This window comes from Nerophis lumbriciformis, linkage group LG19 (assembly GCF_033978685.3).
Source record: "Nerophis lumbriciformis linkage group LG19, RoL_Nlum_v2.1, whole genome shotgun sequence".
Classification (NCBI taxonomy): Eukaryota; Metazoa; Chordata; class Actinopteri; order Syngnathiformes; family Syngnathidae; genus Nerophis; species Nerophis lumbriciformis.
Window position 1 is genome coordinate 1813110 of NC_084566.2, and position 26297 is coordinate 1839406.

At 40.1% G+C, this 26297-nt stretch overlaps 1 protein-coding gene across 1 annotated transcript; it reads right to left on the reverse strand.

Moving 5' to 3' along the window:
- Positions 1 to 1149: 1149 nt before the first annotated feature.
- LOC133618379 (uncharacterized) lies at positions 1150 to 24995 on the reverse strand. The gene is made up of 19 exons (XM_061978678.2): positions 24788 to 24995; positions 23848 to 24707; positions 23708 to 23782; positions 23497 to 23596; positions 20543 to 20634; positions 17645 to 17704; positions 17428 to 17561; positions 17203 to 17359; positions 13176 to 13180; positions 13004 to 13099; positions 8107 to 8285; positions 7971 to 8049; positions 7753 to 7899; positions 6073 to 6143; positions 5892 to 6017; positions 3388 to 3468; positions 2485 to 2569; positions 2268 to 2409; positions 1150 to 1431 (listed from the first exon to the last, which is right to left on the reverse strand). Exons 1-19 carry the CDS (start codon positions 24993 to 24995, stop codon positions 1231 to 1233), a joined length of 2898 nt encoding a protein of 965 aa, XP_061834662.1. The 3' UTR covers positions 1150 to 1230.
- Between the last annotated feature and the right edge of the window lie 1302 nt (positions 24996 to 26297).

Genomic DNA, 26297 nt, shown 5'->3' on the forward strand with positions numbered 1-26297 from the left:
CGTTTTTTCACAGGACACATTTCCGGCGATGTTGTTGTACTAGTGAGCCACGGATGAAAAGATGCTGCTCCGTTATTGATTGAAGTAAAGTCTGAATGTCATTAAAACAGTTAGCTCCATATTTTGACACTTCTTCCACTCCCGTCCTTGCACGCTACACCGCTACAACAAAGATGACGGGGAGAAGACGTTGCCAAAGGTGAGCCCCGTAAATAAGACCGCCCACAAAACGGCGCATTCTGAAGCGACTGTCAGAAAGCTACTAACCTACTCAGTGGCCTAGTGGTTAGAGTGTCCGCCCTGAGATCGGTAGGTTGTGGGTTCAAACCCCGGCCGAGTCATACCAAAGACTATAAAAATGGGACCCATTACCTCCCTGCTTGGCACTCAGTATCAAGGGTTGGAATTGGGGGTTAAATCACCAAAAATGATTCCCGGGCGCGGCCACCGCTGCTGCCCACTGCTCCCCTCACCTCCCAGGGGGTGATCAAGGGTGATGGGTTAAATGCAGAGAATAATTTCGCCACACCTAGTGTGTGTGTGACAATCATTGGTACTTTAACTTTACTTGAAGATGATCTGTAAAACATAATCTATGCAACATTTTGACCAAAGAACCATCATTACATGTTATGTAGACCACTAGGAAGTATTTTACATGTAGAAAAAAAATCATAATAATACCTCTTTAATGCGCCTTATTATCTGGTGCTTCCTTTTGTATGAAAAAAGAGCTGAATAGACCCGCTCATCGGCAGTGCGCTTTATAATCCGGTGCGCCCTATGGTCCAGAAAATACGATTTGTGGCCTTTTTCCATGCATTCTTGACATTTAATTGTATTTATGTTAACTTGTATGTATACATGCAGTGGTTTGGTTTCTTCAGTTTTGGATAGGTACAGTATACTTTATGAATGCTGTGAAGGATTGTGTGCTCTGAATGCAGAAATATATGGAACGTCTACATTTGTGGCCTTTGTTGTGTAATTTAGAAAAGTGGACTGTGACTTGTGGGTAAGACCAGTTTGGAATCAATACTATAGACCAGTAGACTATGTGATTTTGTGGAGTCCACAGCAATGGCATGACTAATATTCGTCATAGGAGTTAATTAAAACATTGAAGTTATCAGCATGTATATTAACTGGTTTAGTTATTTTTATTAGAAAGCAGAACAGCTATGAATACTCGTCATTAAATAAGTTACAATTACGCAGCTTCTCAGAAGACTAGTTTCTGCTGGTCCAGCTGCTCTGTTTTCCGTGATGAGTCGTGTCCTGCCTCCTACTGGCTGAATGTTGCACACACTCCTGCGACAAGAGTTGAACTTGGACCAGGTCTTCTGTTAGTCTCCTGAACATGTGGTCTGCTTTCTTATTCAGGTTGCGAGCTTCCTCGAGAGCGTGGCACAAAGTGGCGTTGATGCCCTCCTTTAAACAAAAAGAGAGCAACATGATGTTATAAAGCAGGGGTGCCCATTAGGTTGATCGCGAGATAGCGGTCTATGGTGGAGGGTGTGTCAGTTGATCGCCAGCCAGGCATTAAACAAATAGACCTAATAATGAGCATCATCAATCTTCACCAAGACATCACTTTTGTCACTTGATTGACATTCACGGCACCCAAGGGTCTTGTGAGATGACGCTGGCTGCTGCCAGATCATTAATAAGGAAAAACGACCGACAGGAAGGCGCCGTACCTACAGTAAAAACTCTAAAGACTGACCGCACAGTTCCTACTTTCACAATAAAAGCGCTGCTTCATCCTGCCTGCGCTAACAAAATAAGAGTCTCAGAAAGGTGGCGTGCACAAGCTAGCAAGCTACGGAGTTTTCCGCCAATGTATTTCTTGTAAAGTGTATAAAAAGGAGTATGAAAGCTGGACAAATAAGATGGCAAAAAGCAACCACTTTCATGTGGTATTGGACAGAAAGGAGGACTTTTTTTCTCCTCCATTTGAAAATGTGGACGTTATCATCACTACTGTCTAATTCCAATCAATGCAAGTCATCAGAATCAGGTAATACACCAACTTATATTCTTGTCTTCATGAAAGAAAGGAATCTATATGTGTTAAACATGCTTGTATTATCATTTAACTTGTTAACAAAAACCTCTCTTTCATAAGTAAATAAATATAAATGATATATATGAATGAGGTAGATCCCCTCCACTTGGTCAATTGAAAAGTAGCTCGCCTGCAGAAAAAGTGTGGGCACCCCTGTTGTAAATGGTTGCAAAGTTATGATAAGGGTAGTGACCAGCACCTTTCTTCCGGTTTGTCTGTTGTCAGGCCTTGACAGTGTCTGCTGAAAGTACATATTGCTGGGTAGGAGGGCCGTGTCCGACTGGGTGGAACGCTTCCGGGGTCGAGACAAGGAATAAACCGGAGGTTCCGTCACTTTGTAGCTGAATATAACAAGGAATGTAAAGAGTCATTTTGGAACAGCTTTTTTGGTGATGATGTTGCGGCTCAGTCTATACCTGGCAGGTAGACTGCAGGAGGAAGCATTGCCGACCTGGAGAAATGCTCTTTGGGTGGACGGAGACCATCTTTCCAAGTTGGCCTCTGGTGCAGAAACAGTTCAGTTCAGTTTCTGTTTATTTGGAACATGCATACAATACAATGTAATGCATCACATATTTCCAGTTGTTTCATCACAGCACATCCGAAAAGGAGTCAGAAGAAACTGAGCTTATTTAATCCTACCCCTTTTCATACCGTAGCAATTGTATCCCATTTCCTTGTTCTCTGTAACAGGACAGTGAATAATGAAATAATATACCATAGTAAGTAAACAAATATTAAATACATAAATAATCTTTATCTCAAAAAAAAAAAAAGGGTTCAAGATGTTCATCATAATTATTGTTCTGTGTACTTTGTGAACACTTGTAGTTTGAACAGTCTATTAAACTGAATCATATTGGTGCTTTGTTGGATTTATTTGCTTAATCCATTCCATCATTTAATTTACACATGCTGATATGCTAAAGGTTTTAAGTATTGTACGTGCATACAAATGTTTTAAATTAGATTTTCCTCTAAGGTTATATTTCTCCGAAACAAAATGTTGTGTAAGGCTTTAACATTGTTGTATAATTACATTATTTGTTTCAAAAAGGTAATATTTGTATGTTTTAATAGGTTAAATGCTTTTTAACAAAGAGTACAGCTCTCCTTCAGTCCATAAAATAAACATAACAGCATCCAGCAAACAGTACTAGTTTTTTGTCAGTTCCCACAATATCAACATACATTACTGTCATTTTTAATAGTCTAATAATCATGCCCATTTCTAATACCAATTTAAGAAAATCAGGATGCATGCTGTATCAAATATTGAAAAAAGGACATGATAACGAGGTCATAACATTCTCACTTACTCTGTGTCCTCTGTTTGGAAGGATTGTCTCTTTCTCTCTTCGAACAAGATTCCATAAGACCAAAGGTGCTTCCATCTGATACTTGTGGAGTAAAAGAAACCCAATGAAAATGACATTAATGGCTCTGTGATGAGGTGGCGACTTGTCCAGGTTGTACCCCGCCTTCCGCCCGAATGCAGCTGAGATAGGCTCCAGCACCCACCGTGACCCCACCGGGACAAGCGGTAGAAAATGGATGGATGGATGTTATATTATGTATGTGCTGAATTATACACTAACCTCCAGAGGTGTGGACTCGAGTCACATGACTTGGACTCGAGTCAGACTCGAGTCATGAATTTGATGACTTTAGACTCGACTTGACAAAATGTAAAAAGACTTGCAACTCGACTTAGACTTTAACATCAATGACTTGTGACTTCACTTGGACTTGAGCCTTTTGAATTGACATGACTTGCTACTTTCCCCAAAACCCAAAGATGAAAAAGTTATTCGGGAGCGCTCCGTATTTTTCATTGTGTACTTGTCTATCAGCGTTGCGTGTGTCAGCTGGTGTGCTCTCAGTACAACAGCCAATCAAATTACATCTACTTTGTTTTCATCACACAGCATTCATCCAATCAAATTGCAGGACAACCAACGAAGAAGACATGTCCAAACCACACGCCAGTGAACAAAAAATGATACCTAAAATAATTTCGTTTGGGTATAAAAATTACGAGGTGGTCAACACAAAACGGTTTGCAGTATGCAACACATGCGGTTCGAAAATTACTGATGGAGAGGCAACAACTTCCAACTTCGTCCGGCATTTGAAGTTGCACAAAGAAGGGTAAGTTTTGAATGTAAGATAACGTTTATTGGCTAAGTAACGTGACTTTTATTTGCTGTGTAGTTAAATCAGTGAGGCTGTAAACTCACTGCTAACGTTATAACGTTATTGCAAACACGGGAATCTGTTGCAGTTCACTACCTTATTCATACTTTTTGTTCAGTGATTTTTTTAAAGCAGGGTTACGTTAGTCAACATATCACACGTAACGTTAGACGGCGGTCAGCAGCACCGCGTATTTTAGCCACCTAAAAAAAGACAAAAATAGTAAAATAAAGGTCAGTTAAAATGTATACTATATTATGAATATGTGTACCGTTTTAGCTAGCTTTCTGACATACTGTTGGTTGTTTACCTCAGTGGTCCCCAACCACCGGGCCGCGGCCCGGTACTGGTCCGTGGATCGATTGGTATCGGGCCGCACAACAAATAATTTTTTTTAATTTTTCTTTTTTTAATTAAATCAACATAAAAAACACAAGATACACTTACAAGTAGTGCACCAACCCAAAACAACTCTCTCCCCCCTTTTGTTCTGGGCATTGAACATGAAGACTCTTCCTTCACTGTTCCGAGTGGCCATGAGAGTCTTGGCAGTGCCTGCCTCCAGTGCTCCAGTGGAGCGAGTTTTCAGCCATGGTGGCATCATACTACGCCCCCATCGTGCACAAATGACTGACAGACTCTTGGCTAATTTGGTCTTTTGCAAATGCAATGCAGCATAGGGCCCTGACATATAAAAAGTACAACTTTTTTGTTATGTTCACGTATATGTCATGTCTTTTCAATGTTAACACTTTTGTACAAATAAGTACATTTGCACTTTATTTTTCAATGTGTTTGTTCTGTAAAGGAATGAGTTAATGTTTAAAATGACTGGTTAATAGTGCTATTATAAAGTGCAATGTCAGCACAATTTTCTTTCCTGCAATTTAAAATGCACTTGTTTTAATAAATAAATACAGCGTTTGAAAAGCATACACAATCTGTGTTAATATATTAGTCTGTGGTTAAAAGGACTTGAAAGGACTCGAAACTCAAAATGCAGGACTTAGGACTTGACTTGAGACTTTCCAGTCTTGACTTTGGACTTGACTCGGGGCTTGCCTGTCTTGACTCGGGACTTGACTCGGACTTGAGGGCAAAGACTTGAGACTTACTTGTGACTTGCAAAACAATGACTTGGTCCCACCTCTGCTAACCTCCATTGGCTTGCAGCTTCTCTTGAAATTGTCCTGAAACTGAATTGACTCTATCGCCTCCCGCAGGTGGATAGTGTAAACGCGGCGTCATCTCAGAGCGGGATGTGCAACTACTGTCTGCCACTGGGGAAACCACAATGTAAGTACTGTATTTATAGATTCTACTGTGCCTTGCTCTTTGATCCTGCATTTACTTAGCATATATATATATTGTTTCAATGGGATATGATTGTTCAGTGATTTTATGCTAACACATGTTTATCCAGGACATTTGTTAATGGTAAATTTAAACTTGTGTGTGGATTCTCAATATTTTATGATAAATTCACAAATAACATTGGTATGTACTTTTTTTCTTTTATTTTGGAATACATTTTAAATTGTAAAAAAAAAAAAAAAAAAAAAAAAAAATTTATAGTGTGTTTTCCCACGCCCTATTATGTTATGTATGTGCTGAAACATACACTAACCTCCATCATTGGTTTGCAGCTTCTCCTGCAATTGTCCTGAAACTGAATTGACTCTATCGCCTCCCGCAGGTGGATAGTATAAGCGCAGCGTCATCTCAGAGCGGGATGTGCAACTACTGTCCGTTCCTGGAGAAACCACAATGTAAGTACTCTATATACAGAAACATTTTTTTTACTGTACCTTTGCTGTTGCTTGGGTCCATATCTGTTGAAATCCAGTCTTCCCGTCTTAACTGACTCGTTTGCTGCCATCTGCCAAATGTTAATAACACCATTTACAAATATAGGCTGCGTTTATTAGAGTACCGTATTTTTCGGACTATAAGGCGCACTTAAAAACCTCTCATTTGCTCACAAATCGTTAGTCCGCCTTATAACTCGATGCGCCTAATGTACGGAATAACTCTAGTTGTGCTTACCGACCTCGAAGCTATTTTATTTGGTACATTGTGTAATGATAAGTGTGACCAGTAGATGGCAGTCACACATAAGAGATACGTGTAGACTGCAAGATGACACCAGTAAACAGCACCAAAACTTTAAATGTTCCAGTGAGAATATAGAACATTACACAAGGCTAGAGATGTCCGATAATATCGGCCTGCCGATATTATCGGCCTATAAATGCTTTAAAATGTAATATCTGAAATTATCGGTATCGTTTTTTTTATTATCGGTATCGTTTATTTTTTATTTTTTATTAAATCAACATAAAAAACACAATATACACTTACAATTAGTGCACCAACCCAAAAAACCTCCCTCCCCCATTTACACACTCATTCACACAAAAGGGTTGTTTCTTTCTGTTATTAATATTCTGGTTCCTACATTATATATCAATATATAACAATACAGTCTGCAAGGGATACAGTCCGTAAGCACACATGATTGTGCGTGCTGCTGGTCCACTAATAGTACTAAACTTTAACAGTTAATTTTACTAATTTTCATTAATTACTAGTTTCTATGTAACTGTTTTTATATTGTTTTAATTTATTTTTTATTCAAGAAAATGTTTTTAATTTATTTATCTTATTTTATTTTATTTTTTTTAAAAGGACCTTATCTTCACCATATCTGGTTGTCCAAATTAGGCATAATAATGTGTTAATTCCACGACTGTATACATCTGTATCGGTTGATATCGGTATCGGTTGATATCGGTATCGGTAATTAAAGAGTTGGACAATATCGGAATATTGGATATCGGCAATAAACCATTATCAGACATCCCTACACAAGGCACTCAAAAATCTTGTCAAATGTTTTAGTACGACTTTGGTAAGCTATGAAGCCGCACCGCTTGATGGATTGTCGGAGCATTATGGCTACTGTACTCCAACGTACTCTGCTTCAACATACGAGTATTATTATGGTGTGTGCGTATATGGACCGCAAAATTACACCTATTAGCAGACATATTATCTGGCGTTTTGTTTCGCAATATTATGCAAAAACAACTTTTCTTAACTTCTGGTACATACTGATGTATATTTGGGATCTGCATAAGTCCTGAAAATTTGCCCTCGTCCGCCATTGTAGTCAGTGGAGACGCCTAGTCGATAAGCTTCTTCTCTTTCTCCATCCTCCTGTTATGGGACATTCATCCTCCACTGTTGCCATTTCTAATATAAGTAGTGTAAAGTTCTCACGTATATCTGTCATTAGACTCGCTATGGTAGCGGTAATACTACCGGTGTAGTGAGTTTACATAATTCACCCATGGAACTTTAGTTATTAGAAATTTCCGGTCGGACGTTTTCTCACAAGACCCACTAATCAGCAGTGCGCCTTATAATCCGGTGCGCCCTATGGTCCGAAAATACGGTAAGCTTCACAGGACTGCTAGCCGACTGACCTAGACAGCTTCTGGTAGGTCCTTGGTTTAGAATTGGACCTACGCTCCTGCCTGTATTTAAAGGCCAGGTAATCCATCTTCTGTGCCAGACCTTCTAGATTCTTCTTCAGCTCTCTTACATCTTCCTGCAAAGCTTGGATAACCACACTGGACACACACAGCTTGCGTGTTTACTGGAAAAGACAAAAACATTTAAAAGAGTGTGAGGTCCTACTAACCCATCACAGGAGCACTGGTGCTGTTTGTTCGGTTCTCCATTCATAGCTTCAGAGGCGTAGTGATGACTTGTATCAGAGCCTGTTCAGGTCACAGAATGAGAAAATGTACACATTTTTGGTGGAAGAATGAACTTACCCAGCAGTTTGACTGAGTCTTTAGTGGTACTTTGCACCCATAGATCCACCGCATCTGTTCGGACCGGTGAATTGACGCTAGTCCGCTGCCAGCTGTTCGCATCTGATGGATGGATGGTTGTCTGCAGGTTAAGGGAGGAGCCTTCGCTGTCTGAGGCACTAAGTCCATCACTGTGAACACTGCAGAAGGGCTTTTAAAGAGTTAGGGTCTGAAACATCAGAGTAGAACCGTGATGTTGTCACAAAGGTCTACACTTGGTGGCCAAAAGCACAAAGCACATAAAGCAAGTACCCAAACCACAGAAAAGCAACGATCCGGCAACAACATGAAGGTCATACTGGAATACAGATGTCCACTTTTTAAATCTTAATGTCATACTTCTGAGTGTCATTTGCAAATGCTATACATATATTATTGTTGAAGTTAAAGTTGAAGTTTATGTCTACAGTTTCAATATTGTACAACACATAGTTGACATCTTTAGATTTTTTTCTTTACAACATGTCAGAAAAGGAGTAGGAAGAAGCAAAGCCTATTTAATCCGACCCGTTTTCTACTTCATAGCAATTACTAACACATATTTTCACTTCCTGTTCTCATTTAATTATGTAGTAGGCTTTGCATGCAGTTGCAATTCCAAGACGTTAGATGGCAGTAGTGGAGAGACTACGGCAGAGCTGGGCAAATATTTTGACTCGAGGGTGACATTGAGAGAAAAAAAGGTGTCTGGGGGGCCAAGGTGTATGTGTGTATAAATGATACATACACATTTAGCTGTAAAAACATGCTGTACAGTATGTGTTTGGCTGCCTTTTTTTCAGGAACACTAATACCAAAAGTCACAATGTCCGATAGGATTCTGAAAAAGTTATGAGGGACCACCTCAAAAAAACGGAAAGGAATTTTACTTTATTTTTTACTGAATTGGACACCCAAAATGTACTTGAAAAAAAAAGAAAGTGGGATTTACAATATTAACTATGAACAATAAAACACTGAATATAAACAGCATATGAACATCGCTCCTCTTTTATGTGGGATTTACAATATTAACTATGAACAATAAAACACTGAACATTAACAACATATAAACATCGCTCCTCTTTTACTTCTCAGAGCGGCTTCTCGAGAGTTGTGTATCTTTTACGATCAAGAAAAACACAACAAAAATGTAACAAACAGCAAAATATGAAGGCAAAGTGTAATAAACACATACAATATGATATATTATCATGTAAAAATGTGCTTCTGCATCTGTTCCTGACACACACGTTTGGGGCTGGCTGCTCTGAAAACAAACCCCGCCCACTCTGCTTTGTTCCTGGTCTGAGCTGCTGTGACGTAGATTACCGTAATAACTCCTATAACACCCAAAAGCGCATATTTCAAGCATTGAAATACTTTCTATAGTTCAAGACTTACGGCCATTTAAAAACAGCACTGCACATCATAATGGCAGCTACAGTTTTGATGTTAGGTCTAAAAAATGATGTAGAACGTCCGGCGGGCCGGATTGTAAATCATAATGGGCCGCATGTGGCCCGCGGGCCGTATTTTGCCCAGGTCTGGAATCATACTTGCCAACCCTCCCGATTTTCCCGGGAGAGTCCCGAATTTCAGTGCCCATCCCGAAAATCTCCCGGGGCAACCATTCTCACGAATTTCTCCTGCTTTCCACCCGGACAACAATATTGGGGGCGTGCCTTTAGCGTCCTCTCTCACCTGAAACCTTCACCCTTTAACGGCCGCATGCTGTCCTCAGTCACGCCCGCTTTTCCTCCATATAAACAGCGTGCCGGCCCAGTCACATAACATCTATGGCTTTTGGAACTCAGTGCACACACAACAACCTATCTGGATTCGATAAGAGATTAGATAAAGAAACGGTTCGATAAGAAGATTCGATAATGGCATCGACATCGATAATTTCTTAACGAACATCATCCCTATCCAGTACGGGGCGCCATTTCCGGCCGGACAATAATAGTGGTTACACCTCGAAGTCCATTCATCCATCCATCCATTTTCTACCGCTTGTCCCGTCAAGCGCGGCAATCAGAACAGAAGAAGAAGGAGACGAAGCAGTAGAAGAGACATGGCGACGACGAGTAAGAAGAAGAAGTACGCTTGCAAGTTCCAAAATGATTGGAAAAAAATAATTTAAGTTCATCCAGGACAGCTCGAAGGGGAAGGGGTATGCTGCCTGCAAATTTTGTACATCAGACTTCTTTTATAAAAATATATATATATATATAATAAAATAAATACTTGAATTTCAGTGAATTACAGCTATATATATATATATATTTCTTATATATATATATATATATATATATATATATATATATATATAAGAAATACTTATATATTACAGCTATATGTATATATATATATATATATATATATGTGTGTGTATATATATATATATATATATATATATATATATATGTGTGTATATATATATATATATGTGTGTGTGTGTGTATGTATATATATATATATATATATATATATATATATATATATATATATATATACACACATTAGAGATGCGCGGATAGGCAATTATTTCATCCGTAACCGCATCACAAAAGTCGTCACCCATCCGCCATCCACCCGAACTAACATTTTATCAAAACCGCACCCGCCCACACCCACCCGTTGTTATATATCTAATATAGACGATGCAAGGCATTAGTGAGGTTATAAAGCTTTTGCCTGTTAAAGAAAGGAGACTGATCCAATGTAGCAGAGACATTCAATGCGTGCCACGCTGTCACGGCCCAGACGCACACCAGTGCGCAATCATCTGGGAGCCGCGCTGAGCGCACCTCCAAGTGCGCTCGCGCCACTCAAACTGCTGCAGGCAGCTGCGTTCTATCTTGTTTTAACATCCTGTGGCACTCTTCTGGGATCACGGCGGACAAAACTGCTCATGCTCAGGGTGTTTGTGGAGGTTCGGGGTTTTGCACAAATGTGATGCACCATGTTAGATGTTCCGGTTTTGTGACTGTCGTAGACATAAACAGCGTCGCAGCTCTTGCAAATCATGTAGCCAGCATTACTATCATCCTGATTTACAACCTCATAAAAACGAGTCCACGCTGAACTTTTCTGGCCTTTTTTTCCCCTGGTCTTTAGTATTCCCTTTTTTAGTTTGTCGCGTACCACGTTTGCTGCCGGCGTTGCCATCTTTTTTTTTTTTTTCTTCTTCTGTTGTGGCATATGCTGCAGGTGCCTGCTCGTTTTTCGTATGTGGGTAACAACATTTAACTATGTATATATATTTCCGAATTGATTTAACTGCCACCCGCCTGAATCTATTTAAAATCTAATTTTTTTTAATTTCAACCGCCCAACCCGCGGATAAAATCAATTTTTTTTTATTTCAACCGCCCGACCCGCGGATAATCCGCGGACTCCGCGGTTGTGTCCGCAAACCGCGCATCTCTAATATACATATATATATATATATATATATATATATATATATATATATATATATATATGTATATATATATACACACATATATATATATATATATATATATATATATATATATATATATATATATACACACACCCCCCCCCCAGCGGGCCTTTTGAATATCTCCCTGATTCTGAGGTCTCAAGGTTGGCAAGTATGTCTGGAATACGGTGTGTTGCTTAGTCAGGGAGTAGTCTTTGTCATTGAGCTGAATCTAGTAAGTACTGCACTTTATACATTAGCTGGGTAATTGTAACGTGCTTTACAATTGTAGTTGTGGTTGTCATTTGTCATTACCAATTTTGTAGGTATTGAAATCGCCACGTAAAATTGCTAATGCTAACCAGAATTATATAGCAAATCCAATGTAAATTAGCATCGAGCTAGCGCATTTAAAGACAAAGTGGTGTCTTACTGTACGTTTGAGAGGTTTTCTATAAGACATACTTGATTTGTTTGCATGGAACATTGCAACATTACCTAGAGACAATCTGCTCTGAGGGCTGCTAGAGTGCTTGTTTGTCCGCCAAGTGTTTGAGCGACCGAACGTGATGTCACGTGCAACAAAGGTATCGAAATATGGCACCTTTTCATTTTATGGGAGTCGATACTCGGTCGTACCGTCAGAATTCGGCCTGTACCTATAAAAGTACCGAATTCTCTACCCATCCCTATGTAAGTGAACCATAAAACCATAAAACAAATGCTCATTGTTGTCAGCTAACTTCCACTTGTTCCCCTGTAAAGACAATTTGTTTAATGACAGCCATGTTTTTCAAACAATTTTGCTCAAATTCAACACACACATGCTCGTCAGTCCCTTAAACAGGTGTGCCAACTTTTGTGGTGATTAAAGTTACATAAGGTGTTTTAATGGCTTATTGAGTCAATTCATTCTGGGTGTCATTTTGGGTTTACCAGCACTATCACCATGTAGTACATTTGTCATGTACTGTGATGTGTTACTAAAGTAACACATCGGGAGTGCTTGTTTTGCCAAGTATTCACCCTTTCCCTTACACAAACACATACAGTATAATATACACAAATGACAACTTTGTACCTTTGTACCTTTCTGTTGGAGAAATAGGCTGCAATGTCCGTCCCGATTTAATCAAGTAGGAGCTCCCGAAACCACTGTCTGTCTCTCTGCAAACAATCCCCTCAAGGAGAAAACAATACTTTAAGCGGTCAAACCATGCAAAATAACATGAAATTATATTTTACAATACCTGTGATAGTGATGGTGAGCATGCATCAGGGGAAGAGGAGCCCACAAGCAGACTGACACCATCCACAAAGTCACATTCTAGTTTTGAGTTCTGAATACCATCCTTGGTACTACTACATCAAACATGTTTACAGCTTTAATAAAACGTACTAATTGAATGAATCCATAAAAACACTGACCTTCCAGGTGTCCATTGCTGACTGCTACCTAGCCCTGCTTTTCTCTCAGCTTCACCTTCAGCTTCTGGGTGCCCTTCCACAGGGAAAACAGAAAGCCTGTACACACAATACCAAAAACACTCTTTAGCTGGGCGCAATGGAACCGAACACCTACACGGTACCTGACACTCACTCTGCCTGCAGGAAGCTTGAGAACATGCCTATTATATGAACACACGCACTGACAAGCACTATACACAAGATGAATGGCTACTGTAGATATTACAGTCAAAGGTTTACCGTATACACATACACACAATTATTCATACATACATATATATACATACATACGCGCACACATAGGTACCTACGATCCCCCATACATACACAAATACAGTACATACTGTACCCACACACTCAGTTTGTACATCAACACGCACATTCACTGTACAAACATACATATACACATACTGTACATATACATTCACTGTACAAACAGACATACACACATACTGTACATATACATTCACTGTACAAACATACATATACACACACTATACATACGCAAGCACATATGCATACATACACTCATACGTATAATCACGTTTCATCAAACATACAGTATATTAATGTTGTTCCCTTAGGGGAAACTGGGTAACACACGGCACACTGACAAAGCTCAACCGAAAGTTACTATAACAATCTACAAGGTTAATATAGTTCGCTTCTCTTTCTTCCCCTCCATTTATCTGCTTTCTTTTGTATTTCAAGTTATCATTACATATATGTATTTTTGCATTTGAAACAATTGTATTGTTGATAATAGAGGTCTTTATTGTTATTATTCATTATCAATAGTGCTATTTCTATTGGTATTTGTATTGCTCCATTTGTAGTGTAAAAATGTTCATTGTCATATCTGTATTATTATTTATTTCACTAACTGCTTCTTAGCCATCACTTTTACTATCATATTTGTGCATATCCTATTAGCTGATGTTGTTGTTATTGTTGTGTTTGTTGTTGTCTCTGTCTTATCCCCCTCTTGTCCCCAAAATTTCCCCCTCTGCATTCCTTTTGTTCCTCTCTTTCTATCCCCTCCCGCTCCGGCCCGGCTGCACCAAATAATAATATAAATCCATTTAATAAAGTCAAATACAAATAAGGCACAGGATAAGTATCCAACATTTCTATTTTGTAAAGTAAATCTGTACAGCAGATATGGACATCTACATCAACTATATGATTTGCCTGACAGGAAGTTGTCGACAAAAATCAATAATAAACATTTTCACCGGCAAATTGCCAAAAACATGCACCTGGGGATAGGTTGATTGGCAACACTAAATTGGCCCTCGTGTGTGAATGTGAGTGTGAGAGGAAGAGAAAAGAGAAAAATGGCTGCCAACACCGCCAGCAAAACATTGAAATACAGTATGGCAACATTTCACCATAAACACGTCAAAAGACACAAATGTTCTTAATTTGCAAAATGAACCTTGTTTTTCACAGCAGTGTGACATTCAAAGCATTCAAAGAGGAGGCATGTAAAGTATGTGTCCTTGGTATGATAAAAAGCTTGTTAGCTAACAACACACAACTTTTGGGGAAGCTGTGTTCTTGTTGTTTGTTTTTATGCTGATATTATGACTGTCCTTTGTTTACATAAAAATGTATACTTTGTTTTTATCAGCACTTTAATTGACAACATTTACAAAACCCAAAAGATATTTAATGTTCCAACTGAGAAACTGGATTTGTTTTTTGCAAATAATCAGAATTTAATGGCAGCAACACATTGCAAAACATTTGTCACAGGGGCATTTTTACTACTGTGTTACATGGCCTTTCCTTTTAACAACACTCAGTAAACGTTTGGGAACTGAGGAGACCAATTTTTGAAGCTTTTCAGGTGGAATTATTTCCCATTCTTGCTTGATGTACAGCTTAAGTTGTTCAACAGTCCGGGGTCTCCGTTGTGGTATTTTAAGCTTCATAATGCCCCACACATTTTCAATGGGAGACAGGTCTGGACTACAGGCAGGCCAGTCTAGTACTCGCACTCTTTTAATACAAAGCCACGCTGTTGTAACACGTGCAGAATGTGGCTTGGCATTGTCTTGCTGAAATAAGCAGAGGCGTCCATGACAAAGACGTTGCTTGGATGGCAACATATGTTGCTCCATGAATTGAATTTACCATGAATTGATTAACGTGGACCCAGACTTAAACAAGTTGAAAAACTTATTCGGGTGTTACCATTTAGTGGTCAATTGTACGGAATATGTACTGTACTGTGCAATCTACTAATAAAAGTTTAAATCAATCCAAAACCTGTATGTACCTTTCAGCATTAATGCTACTTTTACAGATGTGTAAGTTACCCATGCCTTAGGCACTAATACACCCCCTAACCATCACAGATGCTGGCTTTTGAATTTTGCGCCTAGAAGAGACCTTGCAATAGCTCGTTGAGAAATGTTGTTCTTAAACTGTTGGACAATTTGCTCATGCATTTGTTCACAAAGTGGTGACCCTCGCCCCATCCTTGTTTGTGAATGACTGAGCATTTCATGGAAGCTGCTTTTATACCCAATCATGGCACCCACCTGTTCCCAATTAGCCTGTTCACCTGTAGGATGTTCCAATTAAGTGTTTGATGAGCATTCCTCAACTTTCTCAGTCTTTCTTGCCATTTGTGCCAGCTTTTTTTAAAACAGGTTGCAGGCATAACATGTCAAATGATTTGCAAAAAATAACAAAGTTTACCAGTTCGAACATTAAATACCTTGTCTTTGCAGTCTATTCAATTGAATATAAGTTGAAAAGGATTTGCAAATCATTGTATTCTGTTTTTATTTACCATTTACACAACGTGCCAACTTCACTCATTTAGGGGTTTGTAATAGCCTAATGAGTTTTGTTATCATATTTGTAGTCTTTATTGTGAGTTAGCACATGCTTAAAATATCTCAAGCTGCATTTAAAGGAGCTTCATAAACCTTCATAAGCTGATTAATTGACTAATCGTTAAGATAGTCAATGATTAGTCGACTATCAAAATAGTTAGTTGCAGCCCTAAATTAGTTGATTAATTGTTATTTTGTATTTGTGGAGTTTGTTGTTAATCGTGCTGCAATTGAAGCAATATGTCTTGTCTTTTAACAAAGAAACAAGGAAGTCACAATCTTCGTTCAATGAATGTTCTGCAATTTGTCGTGCCCAAAGTAAGAACTGAACTGGGCAAGAAAGCATTTAGGTTTTCAGCACCGAAGGCTTGGAATAACCTACAATCGAACATTAAACTTCAAACCCTAGTTACGTTGAATGAGTTTAAAGCTTCTGTGAAAGGATTACAGTCTACCTTGTCTGTATGCACATGTGTCATGTGAGCAAGTTTTAATGTTGTAAATGTGATGTTTTATGTATTTGTTTACTGTTTTTAATGTAACCTTGCTGCTGCCCTCTTGGCCAGGTCTCCCTTGGAAAAGAGATCTTTGATCTCAATGGGATTTTACCTGGTTAAATAAAGGCTAATAAATAATAAATAAGCATAGACTTGTCCAGGGTCTACCCTGCCTTTCACCCGAGTGCAGCTGGGATAGGCTCCAGCCCCAACCCCCCCCCCCCCCCCCCCCCCGCAGACCCAAAAGGGACAAGCCGTAGAAAATGGTTGGATGGATGGTCTTCACCTGTTGCTGCTCTTTAATACATCATCAGTTATGAGCTCACTCCTTTCGTCTAATAACTCATCTTCTCCACTGGCGCATTTTTCAGTGTTCGTCTGTGTCGCCATTTTCAAACATTCAGTGGTAAAAGCTGCACTTGAGCCCTGAAACATGAGACGTAGTCCAAGTTAAGAGCTGTTTTTCCACGCAGCTTGCAGCATCAAATGTATGTAAACGTACAATCAGCACTTTCAGAACACTCCTAAAACAGCCACATTTAATGCACATGTTTCATGTTTGTTGTTGATTACTCAACTGCAGACAATAATGTGTTTGTACAAAAAGAAAATTCTTGTAATATTATTTTTATGTATTAAAATTAGGGCTCTCGAACGATTAACATATGTGTAAACATACCAAGTGTGTACAGGGCGGTGGCGTTGGGTTTAGGGTTGGGCCCCCATTAGTATTTTTGTGTATGGAAGCCCAGAATGTGGTGCTACGCCCTTGTGGATCATTAAAGTTTGTCTAAGTCTAAGTTGTGTGTGTTACCTCATGTAGTGGCGATGGAGGCGTGGTCGTCATGGTCACTGCCTTTGGAGTAGATAATAAGAGGGGAGGGATGATCTGCTCGCACATGTTTTTGTCGATCATTTCCTTTATGTCCTCGAGGTACATGCCCACCCTGAAAATATCTCCCTCGACCAGCCTGCACACATGCAAATAAGCAGAATTAGTAGACTGTGCTGAATATGCACAAATGCAAGAGTGAAGAACCTGTTTGGGTCGAAGGATCCAATATTTCTGCTCAGGCCCAGATTATTCTGCATCTCCAGAGATCTGTGCTCCTCCTTCTTGCTCATGTATTTTCTTTCCAACTGGTCTTGGGCATCCGTCAAGCTCCTCAACATCTAAGAGAAAGTTGAGCACACACAGCAAGTGAGACCATAGTAAGCTCAGGCACATGCAGGAACACATTTGGAAAAGTGTTCACCGTTTGCTGCTCTTTTGTGCAGAGCGACCTGTTGCTCACTCTCTGCTTGAAGTCATCCACCTGCGGGAAAAAGACCAACAGCTAATCAGTGCAAGTTCGGGTCTTTAGAGTTTTTCCTTGCCCTGATGTTGGGTTTCACTCAGGGGATGTTGTTGTGAGTTTGTAAAGTCCTTTGAGACACTTGTGATTAAACAATAGGAATGATAAGCAAAATTTTGTAAAATAGTGTTGTTCCCCTCCCAGCAAAACATTAAAACAACGTGTTGACTTAGGTCTTGATGTTGAGCAACTCAAACCTAACATTGGAACAACATGCTTTTTGACAACGTTTAATCAATGTTGGGTTCTAACGTTGATTTGACCATTGAATGTTGGTCATTTTCTGACCAATATTCTACAACACAAATACAACGTTGAAACAACATGCTTTTTGACAACTTTTATTCAATGTCAGGTTGTGACGTTGATTTGATCATTGAAATTTGGTCATCTTCCAACCAACAATGTGGATCCAACGTTAGACATCAACGTTGTCTCAATTTACAAATGCAACTATTTTGCAGTGTTGTTTCAAAGTTGGTTTTAAAGGACATATACTGTAGTTTTCGGACTATAAGTCGTTCCGGAGTATAAGTCACACCGGCTGAAAATGCATAATAAAGAAGGAAAAAAATATATATAAGTCGCACTGGAGTATAAGTCAAATTTTTGGGGGAAATTTATTTGATAGAACCCAACACCAGGAATAGACATTTGAAAGGCAATTTAAAATAAATAAAGAATAGTGAACAACAAGCTGAATAAGTGTACGTTATATGAGGCATAAATAACCAACTGGTATGTTAACGTAACATATTATGGTAAGAGTCATTCAAATAACTATAACATATAGAACATGCTATACGTTTACCAAACAATCTGTCACTCCTAATCGCTAAATCCCATGAAATCTAATACGTCTAGTCCAGGGGTCGGCAACCCGCGGCTCTAGAGCCGCATGCGGCTCTAGAGCCGCATGCGGCTCTTTAGCGCCGCCCTAGTGGCTCTCTGGAGCTTTTTCAAAAATGTATGAAAAATGGAAAAAGATGAGGGGGAAAAAATATATTTTTTGTTTTAATATGGTTTCTGTAGGAGGACAAACATGACACAAACCTCCCTAATTGTTATAAAGCACACTGTTTATATTAAACATGCTTCACTGATTCGAGTATTTGGCGAGCGCCGTTTTGTCCTACTAATTTTGGCGGTCCTTGAACTCACCGTAGTTTGTTTACATGTATAACTTTCTCCGACTTTCTAGGACGTGTTTTATGCCACTTCTTTTTCTGTCTCATTTTGTCCACCAAACTTTTAACGTTGTGCATGAATGCACAAAGGTGAGTTTTGTTGATGTTATTGACTTGTGTGGAGTGCTAATCAGACATATTTGGTCACTGCATGACTGCAAGCTAATCGATGCTAACATGTTATTTAGGCTAGCTATATGTACATATTGCATCATTATGCCTCATCTGTAGGTATATTTGAGGTCATTTAGTTTCCTTTAAGTCATCTCAATTCAATGTATATCTCATGACACACTATCTGTATGTAATATGGCTTTTAATTTGTTTGCGGCTCCAGACAGATTTGTTTTTGTATTTTTGGTCCTATATGGCTCTTTCAACATTTTGGGTTGCCGACCCCTGGTCTAGTCTCTTACGTGAATGAGCTAAATAATATTATTTGATATTTTACGGTAATGTGTTAATAATTTCACACATAAGTCGCTCCTGAGTATAAGTCGCACCCACGGCCAAACTATGAAAAGAACTGCGACTTATAGTCCGAAAAATACGGTATGTATAATCAACGTTGTGTCAATGTCTTGTGCCTGCTGGGCTTTAAGGGCAACATAAAGACATTGTGATTGATTGTTTGAAGAGTCAGAGCTGTGTATACAGAGAGTATGGACAACTAAACAAGAAGCAGCGCAATGTTGGGTACCAAGGATGTGTGCGGTTTGTATATATGATGATTATATATATATACAGTACAGGTCAAAAGTTTGGACACACTTTCTCACTCACAACTGATGGTCCCAACCCCGTTGATAAAGCAAGAAATTCCACTAATTAACCCTGATAAGGCACACCTGTGAAGTGAAAACCATTTCAGGTGACTACCTCTTGAAGCTCATCGAGAGAATGCCAAGAGTGTGCAAAGCAGTAATCAGAACAAAGGGTGGCTATCTTGAAGAAACTAGAATATAAAACATGTTTTCAGTTATTTCACCTTTTTTTGTTAAGTACATAACTCCACATGTGTTCATTCGTAGTTTTGATGTGACAATCTACAATGTAAATAGTCATGAAAATAAAGAAAATGCATTGAATGAGAAGGTGTGTCCAAACTTTTTGCCTGTACTGTATAAATATGAATAATAAATACAAGTTATACATTCATCTGTGAGTCTGCCAAATTTCTTTTAAATTGATCGATTGGCACACTGATTTTTTTTAGACTCGCAGAGTACCAGTTCATTTGTTGTGTTATTCACAAGTCGAGTTGTTGGTCCAAAGCTGTTGAGGATTTTGGCAAAATGAGGGTATTACGTTTATTTTTGTCCGTTGTGTATTTTCTGAAGTAGCGGCAGCAGCTGTTATTGCATTCTTATGGGCACAGCTGCACACATCATTGGTAGCAAAGATGGCGCCTCTCGTTTAGTTGGCCATACTCTATACACAGCTCTGGTCTGTGTCTCCTTACAGCACCAATTGTGGCGAGTCATTGCATTACGGTACATCATTTTCACCCAGTGGACGTCACACGTTATTGATATGACTCCATGTAGATGCATTTATTTTTTTCAAGCCGCCAGACATAAACATTACTGTGAGGACAGGCTCTAAAACTCACCGTCTGCATGAACTGGCTGATAATGTCTCTCAGCTCAGCGGCCATTTTTTCAGCATCACTGGCCTCATCGGACGTAATCACCTGATTTTCAACTGTTTTATGAAACATATAGAGTGATATTTTGTATTAGATTGTTGACCAGTATGTGTCCATGCACTAAATAAGTCCGATTCCTCGAATCGTTTGGTCCTAAATAAGCATTCTACAACCCATGGAAACACCTTGATCTGATCTTGTTCGGTTTTTGAAAAGTAGCTGTATTCCACACAACTGGCAAGATAGTCCAGAACAGTATCAACCGGGGCACAAACTGTCTTTTCCTTCGGATTTAAAACTCCTCCCATCAATCCACAAAGCCCTATGAGTGAACTCCGAGACATTCTAAAGTTTTGTTTACACGATTCTCCATCCAAATTTCCTTAAAAAAAACCCTCTCTCGCCGGTCTTTCTTTGCTTCGGACCTGCATTGCTCCCGATAAAAATGACCAAAACTGTTTTTATCACCTCAGAAATATTTCTAAAGTGAGAAATTTGCTCTCAAAATTTGATCTGGAAATGATCATGCACACGTTCATTTCAACTGGTATTGACTATTATAATTCTCTCTTCACTCTTTTCAACAAGTCAACACTAAAGAGACTTCAGACGGTACAAAATGCAGCTGCCAGACTTTAGACCGGTGCACCCAGAACAGTCCATATCACCCCCATTTGATCCAGTCTTCATTGGCTTCCAGTCAAATTCAGTTGAAGATTTTAGTCCTGACTTTCCGTGCGTTGCATGGTGGGGCCCCTCAGTACATCACTGACTTGTTATGCCCCTACTCTTCAGTTGCATGGTGGGGCCCCTCAGTACATCACTGACTTGTTATGCCCCTACTCTTCAGTTGCATGGTGGGGCCCCTCAGCACATCACTGACTTGTTATGCCCCTACTCTTCAGTTGCATGGTGGGGCCCCTCAGTACATCACTGACTTGTTAATTCCCCTACTCTTCAGTTGCATTGTGGGGCCCCTCAGTACATCACTGACTTGTTATGCCCCTACTCTTCAGTTGCATGGTGGGGCCCCTCAGTACATCACTGACTTGTTATGCCCCTACTCTTCAGTTGCATGGTGGGGCCCCTCAGTACATCACTGACTTGTTATGCCCCTACTCTTCAGTTGCATGGTGGGGCCCCTCAGCACATCACTGACTTGTTATGCCCCTACTCTTCAGTTGCATGGTGGGGCCCCTCAGTACATCACTGACTTGTTATGCCCCTACTCTTCAGGGTCTTCAGGCCAGGGTCTTCTAAAGATCCCAAAAACTCATTTTAAAACCCTGGCATTCCAGACTACATCTCCCAGACTCTGGAACAACTTGCACCAGTACCTCCGTGGTCTTGACTGTGTTGACACTTTTAAGAAACATTAGAAAACTTCTCTTTTTAGTAACGTTTTAGTTAATGCACCTTTTAACTATCATTTTTAGTCCACTTTGTACCCTTTTTATGTTGTTTTCAACGAATTGTTGTTTTACTTCTCCTATGTTTTGTACCGCGCTTTGTCATTTTATCTGTGAAAAGCGCTTTATAAATACAATTTACTTACTTACTTACATCTGCTCCGATACATTCTTGGTAATAGCGTTATGTTTGTGGCACAGTCTAAGATCATGTCTTGATGCTGTCTGCTATTTAACATCAACATAGTCATTAGAGACATAATATGTGCCGATATTACAGCGGACATCACGTACAACAGAGCTAAGATGTTTTAACTTGTAAGGAACCGAAGATGCCTCGTGTGACGTCATAGGTCAACCGGAAAAGCAATACATTTGTCCGCACCAAAAGGAAATAAGCGCCCCTCAGTGTACGGGAGGCACACAGTGTATGACAAATAGTCGCATTAGATCAGAGGTGCCCGTTACGTCGATGGCGAGACAGCGGTCGATGGTGGAGGGTGTGTCAGTCCATCGTCAGCCAGGCATTAAAAAAATAGACCTAAAAATTAGCGATCATCAATCTTCACCAACCTGTCACTTTCGTCACTTGATTGACATTCACGGCACCCGAGGGTCTTGTGAGATGACGCTGGCTGCTGCCAGATCATTATTAAGAAAAAATGACCGACAGGAAGGCGAGAAACACTTTTTATTTCAACAGACTCTCGCACCGTACCTGCTATCAAAACTCTAAAGACCAACTGCACAGTTCCTATCTTCACAATAAAAGCCCTGTTTCAACTGTTTGCGCTAACAAAATAAGAGTCTCAGAAATCTAGCATGCACAAGCTAGCAAGCTATGGGGTTTGCCGTCAATGAATGTTAAGTGTATAAAAAGGAGTATGGAAGCTGGACAAATAAGATGGCAAAAAGCAACCACTTTCATGTGGTATTGGACAGAAAGCAGGACTTTTTTTCTCCCCCATTTGAAAATGTGGACGTTATCATCACTCCTGTCTGATTCCAATCAATGCAAGTCATCAGAATCAGGTAATACACCAACTTATATTCTTGTCTTCTTGAAAGAAAGGAATGTGAAACATGCTTGTATTATCATTAAACACATTTAAATTGCTAACAAAAACATCTCTTTCATAAATAAATCAATATAAATGATATATATGAATGAGGTAGATCTCCTCCACTTGGTCAATTGAAAAGTAGATCGCCTGCAGAAAGAGTGTGGATTAGAGAGTGTGCATGGACACTTGGACTTCACACATGAGTGTAAAAATACAAAAAAAAAAAACTATTTGAGAAATCGGACTAATTTAGTGCATGGAAACCTAGTGAATGAGTTTACAGCCAGTGGCTCTCATCTAACGTAACCCTAACCCTAAAAGCAAAGAAGAAGATGTAACCAGAATCGAGTCATCTGATCCCCTTTACCTGCACGGAAACAATCTGCTGGTTCGTAGTCGTCGAAGCAACGCCTGCTGTAATATCAGATGTCATAGAGAAACCTACCTGGTGTTGGAATGTGAGACGCTACAGGTCCAACATGGCTTCCTTCCTTTAGGTTTGCTGTATCGCTCTCCTCATTCTCAATGCAAATGTCTGAAGAGGGCTGCAAAAACCGCAGCATTTAAAGTTAAGTTAAACTACCAATGATTGTCATTTACGTAAAAGCCACACTTAATTCGATGACTGAGACGTCCTGTATTGCATGTTTACTTACTTTGCTTCCCAGCCTCATTCTGTCTATGAGATTTTCAGCCTGGCCATATTTGGCCAGTAATTTATCATAATCAGCCTGAAGAGAATGAAGAAAACATGTATCCTACAGTACAAGGAAGAGGTGATAAACGTGTGTTGCACCTGCAGGTGATGCCCCGGTGCAGGACCAGTCTGCTGATGTGTGTCTTTAAAGAGTTGAGGATTCTCTGATGGCTGGCCTGAATCCTCCAGGACTCTGCTGATCACATCTAACATCTCCGGGGAGGACTGGGTCCTGATCATAGGACTGGGGACTTGAGGAACACAAGTGGAAGCCTTTGGGATTTTCACCTTAGGAGCTACTTTGGAGAAGTCAGGGAGCGGGTAATGGACTTGACCCTGGCCGTACTTGATGTCGCCGAAGGACCTTCTGCGCAAATGAGAGACATCCCTGGTGAGAACATCACACACTTTGCAGTCAGGACTGGTGGTGTCAGGATACGTCTCCTCTAAAAGCTTCTCTCTCTCAGAGATACTGCTCAGCGCCGCAGTGTTGACGCATGTTGAGGCGCTGCAGAGAAGGTCATCTACGCTCTCCAGCAGGGACACCTCTGGTAGAGTCTCCGCTTCGATCGGCAGCAAATCCTCCCGGACCAAATGGCGCAGCAACAGCTGGTTGAGGTCAACTGCAGGGCGGGTGTGTGTTGGTGCTCCCTCACTGGCAACCTCTTGCGGTAAAGTTGCTTGTTTCTCCACATTTTCAGGTGACTGAAGCACAGTTTTTCCTTCATCAGATATCACGTTTACCATACGGGTGAAGTAAGGACTGCCCAGCTCTCCGTCATATGGCAGGTCCTCCTGATCCTCATCGCTGGTATTCTGCCCCGGGTCTTCATACTCCTGGTGCATAGTCTCCTCATCTTGCATGGTGTTGTGTCTTTGCAAGTTTGAGTGGATGTTCTCACTCCTGACAACACTGAAACCTGAGTAGGTATCATCCACAACTGATCGCTCAGCACTTTCTGCAAACAACCACATTAGGATCTCTTATGCTTCTTATTTGTGTCTTTTTTTTCCCCAAGCCATCATCATGACGACTCACCATTGAGATGGACACTGGCCTCTGACCTTGCACACTTCTCCTGCGTGAGATGAAAAGCTAAAGAAGAAGCCTGCAGGTCACTGAGGTGAAGGCTTTCATCCTCGCTGAGGTCCACCACAATGCTTTGCTGAATTCGCTTTTCCCACAGAAGTGTGGTCCTGTGCGCCTTCTGGACGTCGTCATCAGATTCTACTGGGTTCTCCTCCATGACTCACTATTCCACAGTATTGGTAAGTCTTTAATGTAACATATGAGTCATATAGTAACAAGGTAATAATACAAAACCCAAAACCAGTGAAGTTGGCACATTGTGTAAATGGTAAATAAAAACAGAATACAATGATTTGCAAATACTTTTCAACCTATATTCAATTGAATAGACTGCAAAGACAATATATTTAATGTTCCAACTGGTAAACTTTGTTAATTTTTGCAAATTTTAGCTCAATTGGAATTTGATGCCTGCAACCTGTTTCAAAAAAGCTGGCACAAGTGGCAAAAACAACTGAGAAAGTTGAGGAATGCTCATCAAACACTTATTTGGAACATCACACAGGTGAACAGGCTAATTGGGAACAGGTGGGTGCCATGATTGGGTATAAAAGCAGCTTCCATGAAATGCTCAGTCATTCACAAACAAGGATGGGGCGAGGGTCAGCACTTTGTCAACAAATGCATGAGCAAATTGTCCAAAGTTTAAGAACAACATTTCTCAACCAGCTATTGCAAAGAATTTAGGGATTTCACCATATACGGTCCGGAATATCATCAAAAGGTTCAGAGAATCTGGAGAAATCACTGCACATAAGCGGCAATGCACGTGACCTTTGATCCATTAGGCGGTACTGCATCAAAAAGCAACATCAGTCAAGGATATCACCACATGAGCTCAGGAACACTACAGAAAACCATTGTCAGTAACTCCAGTTGGTTGCTACATCTGTAAGTGCAAGTTAAAACTTTGCTATGCAAAGCCAAAGCTATTTATCAACAACACCCAGAAACGCCGCCGGCTTCGCTGCGCCCGAGCTCATCTAGGATGGACTAATGCAAAGTGGAAAAGTGTTCTGTGGTCTGCCGAGTCCACATTTCAAATTGTTTTTGGAAACTGTGGACGTCGTGTCCTGCGGACCAAAGAGGAAAAGAACCATCCGGACTGTTATAGGCGCAAAGTTCAAAAGCCAGCATCTGTGATGGTATGGGGGTGTATTAGTGCCCAAGGCATGGGTAACTTACACATCTGTGAAGGTACCATTAATGCTGAAAGGTACATACAATTTTTGGAGCAACATATGTTGCCATCCAAGCAAGGTATTTTTCATGGAAGCCCCTGCTTATTTCAGCAAGACAATGCCAAGCCACATTCTGCACGTGTTACAACAGTGTGGCTTCGTAGTAAAAGAGTGCGGGTACTAGACTGGCCTGCCTGTAGTCCAGACCTGTTTCCCATTGAAAATGTGTGGCGCAATATGAAGCCTAAAATACCACAACGGAGACCCCCGGACTGTTG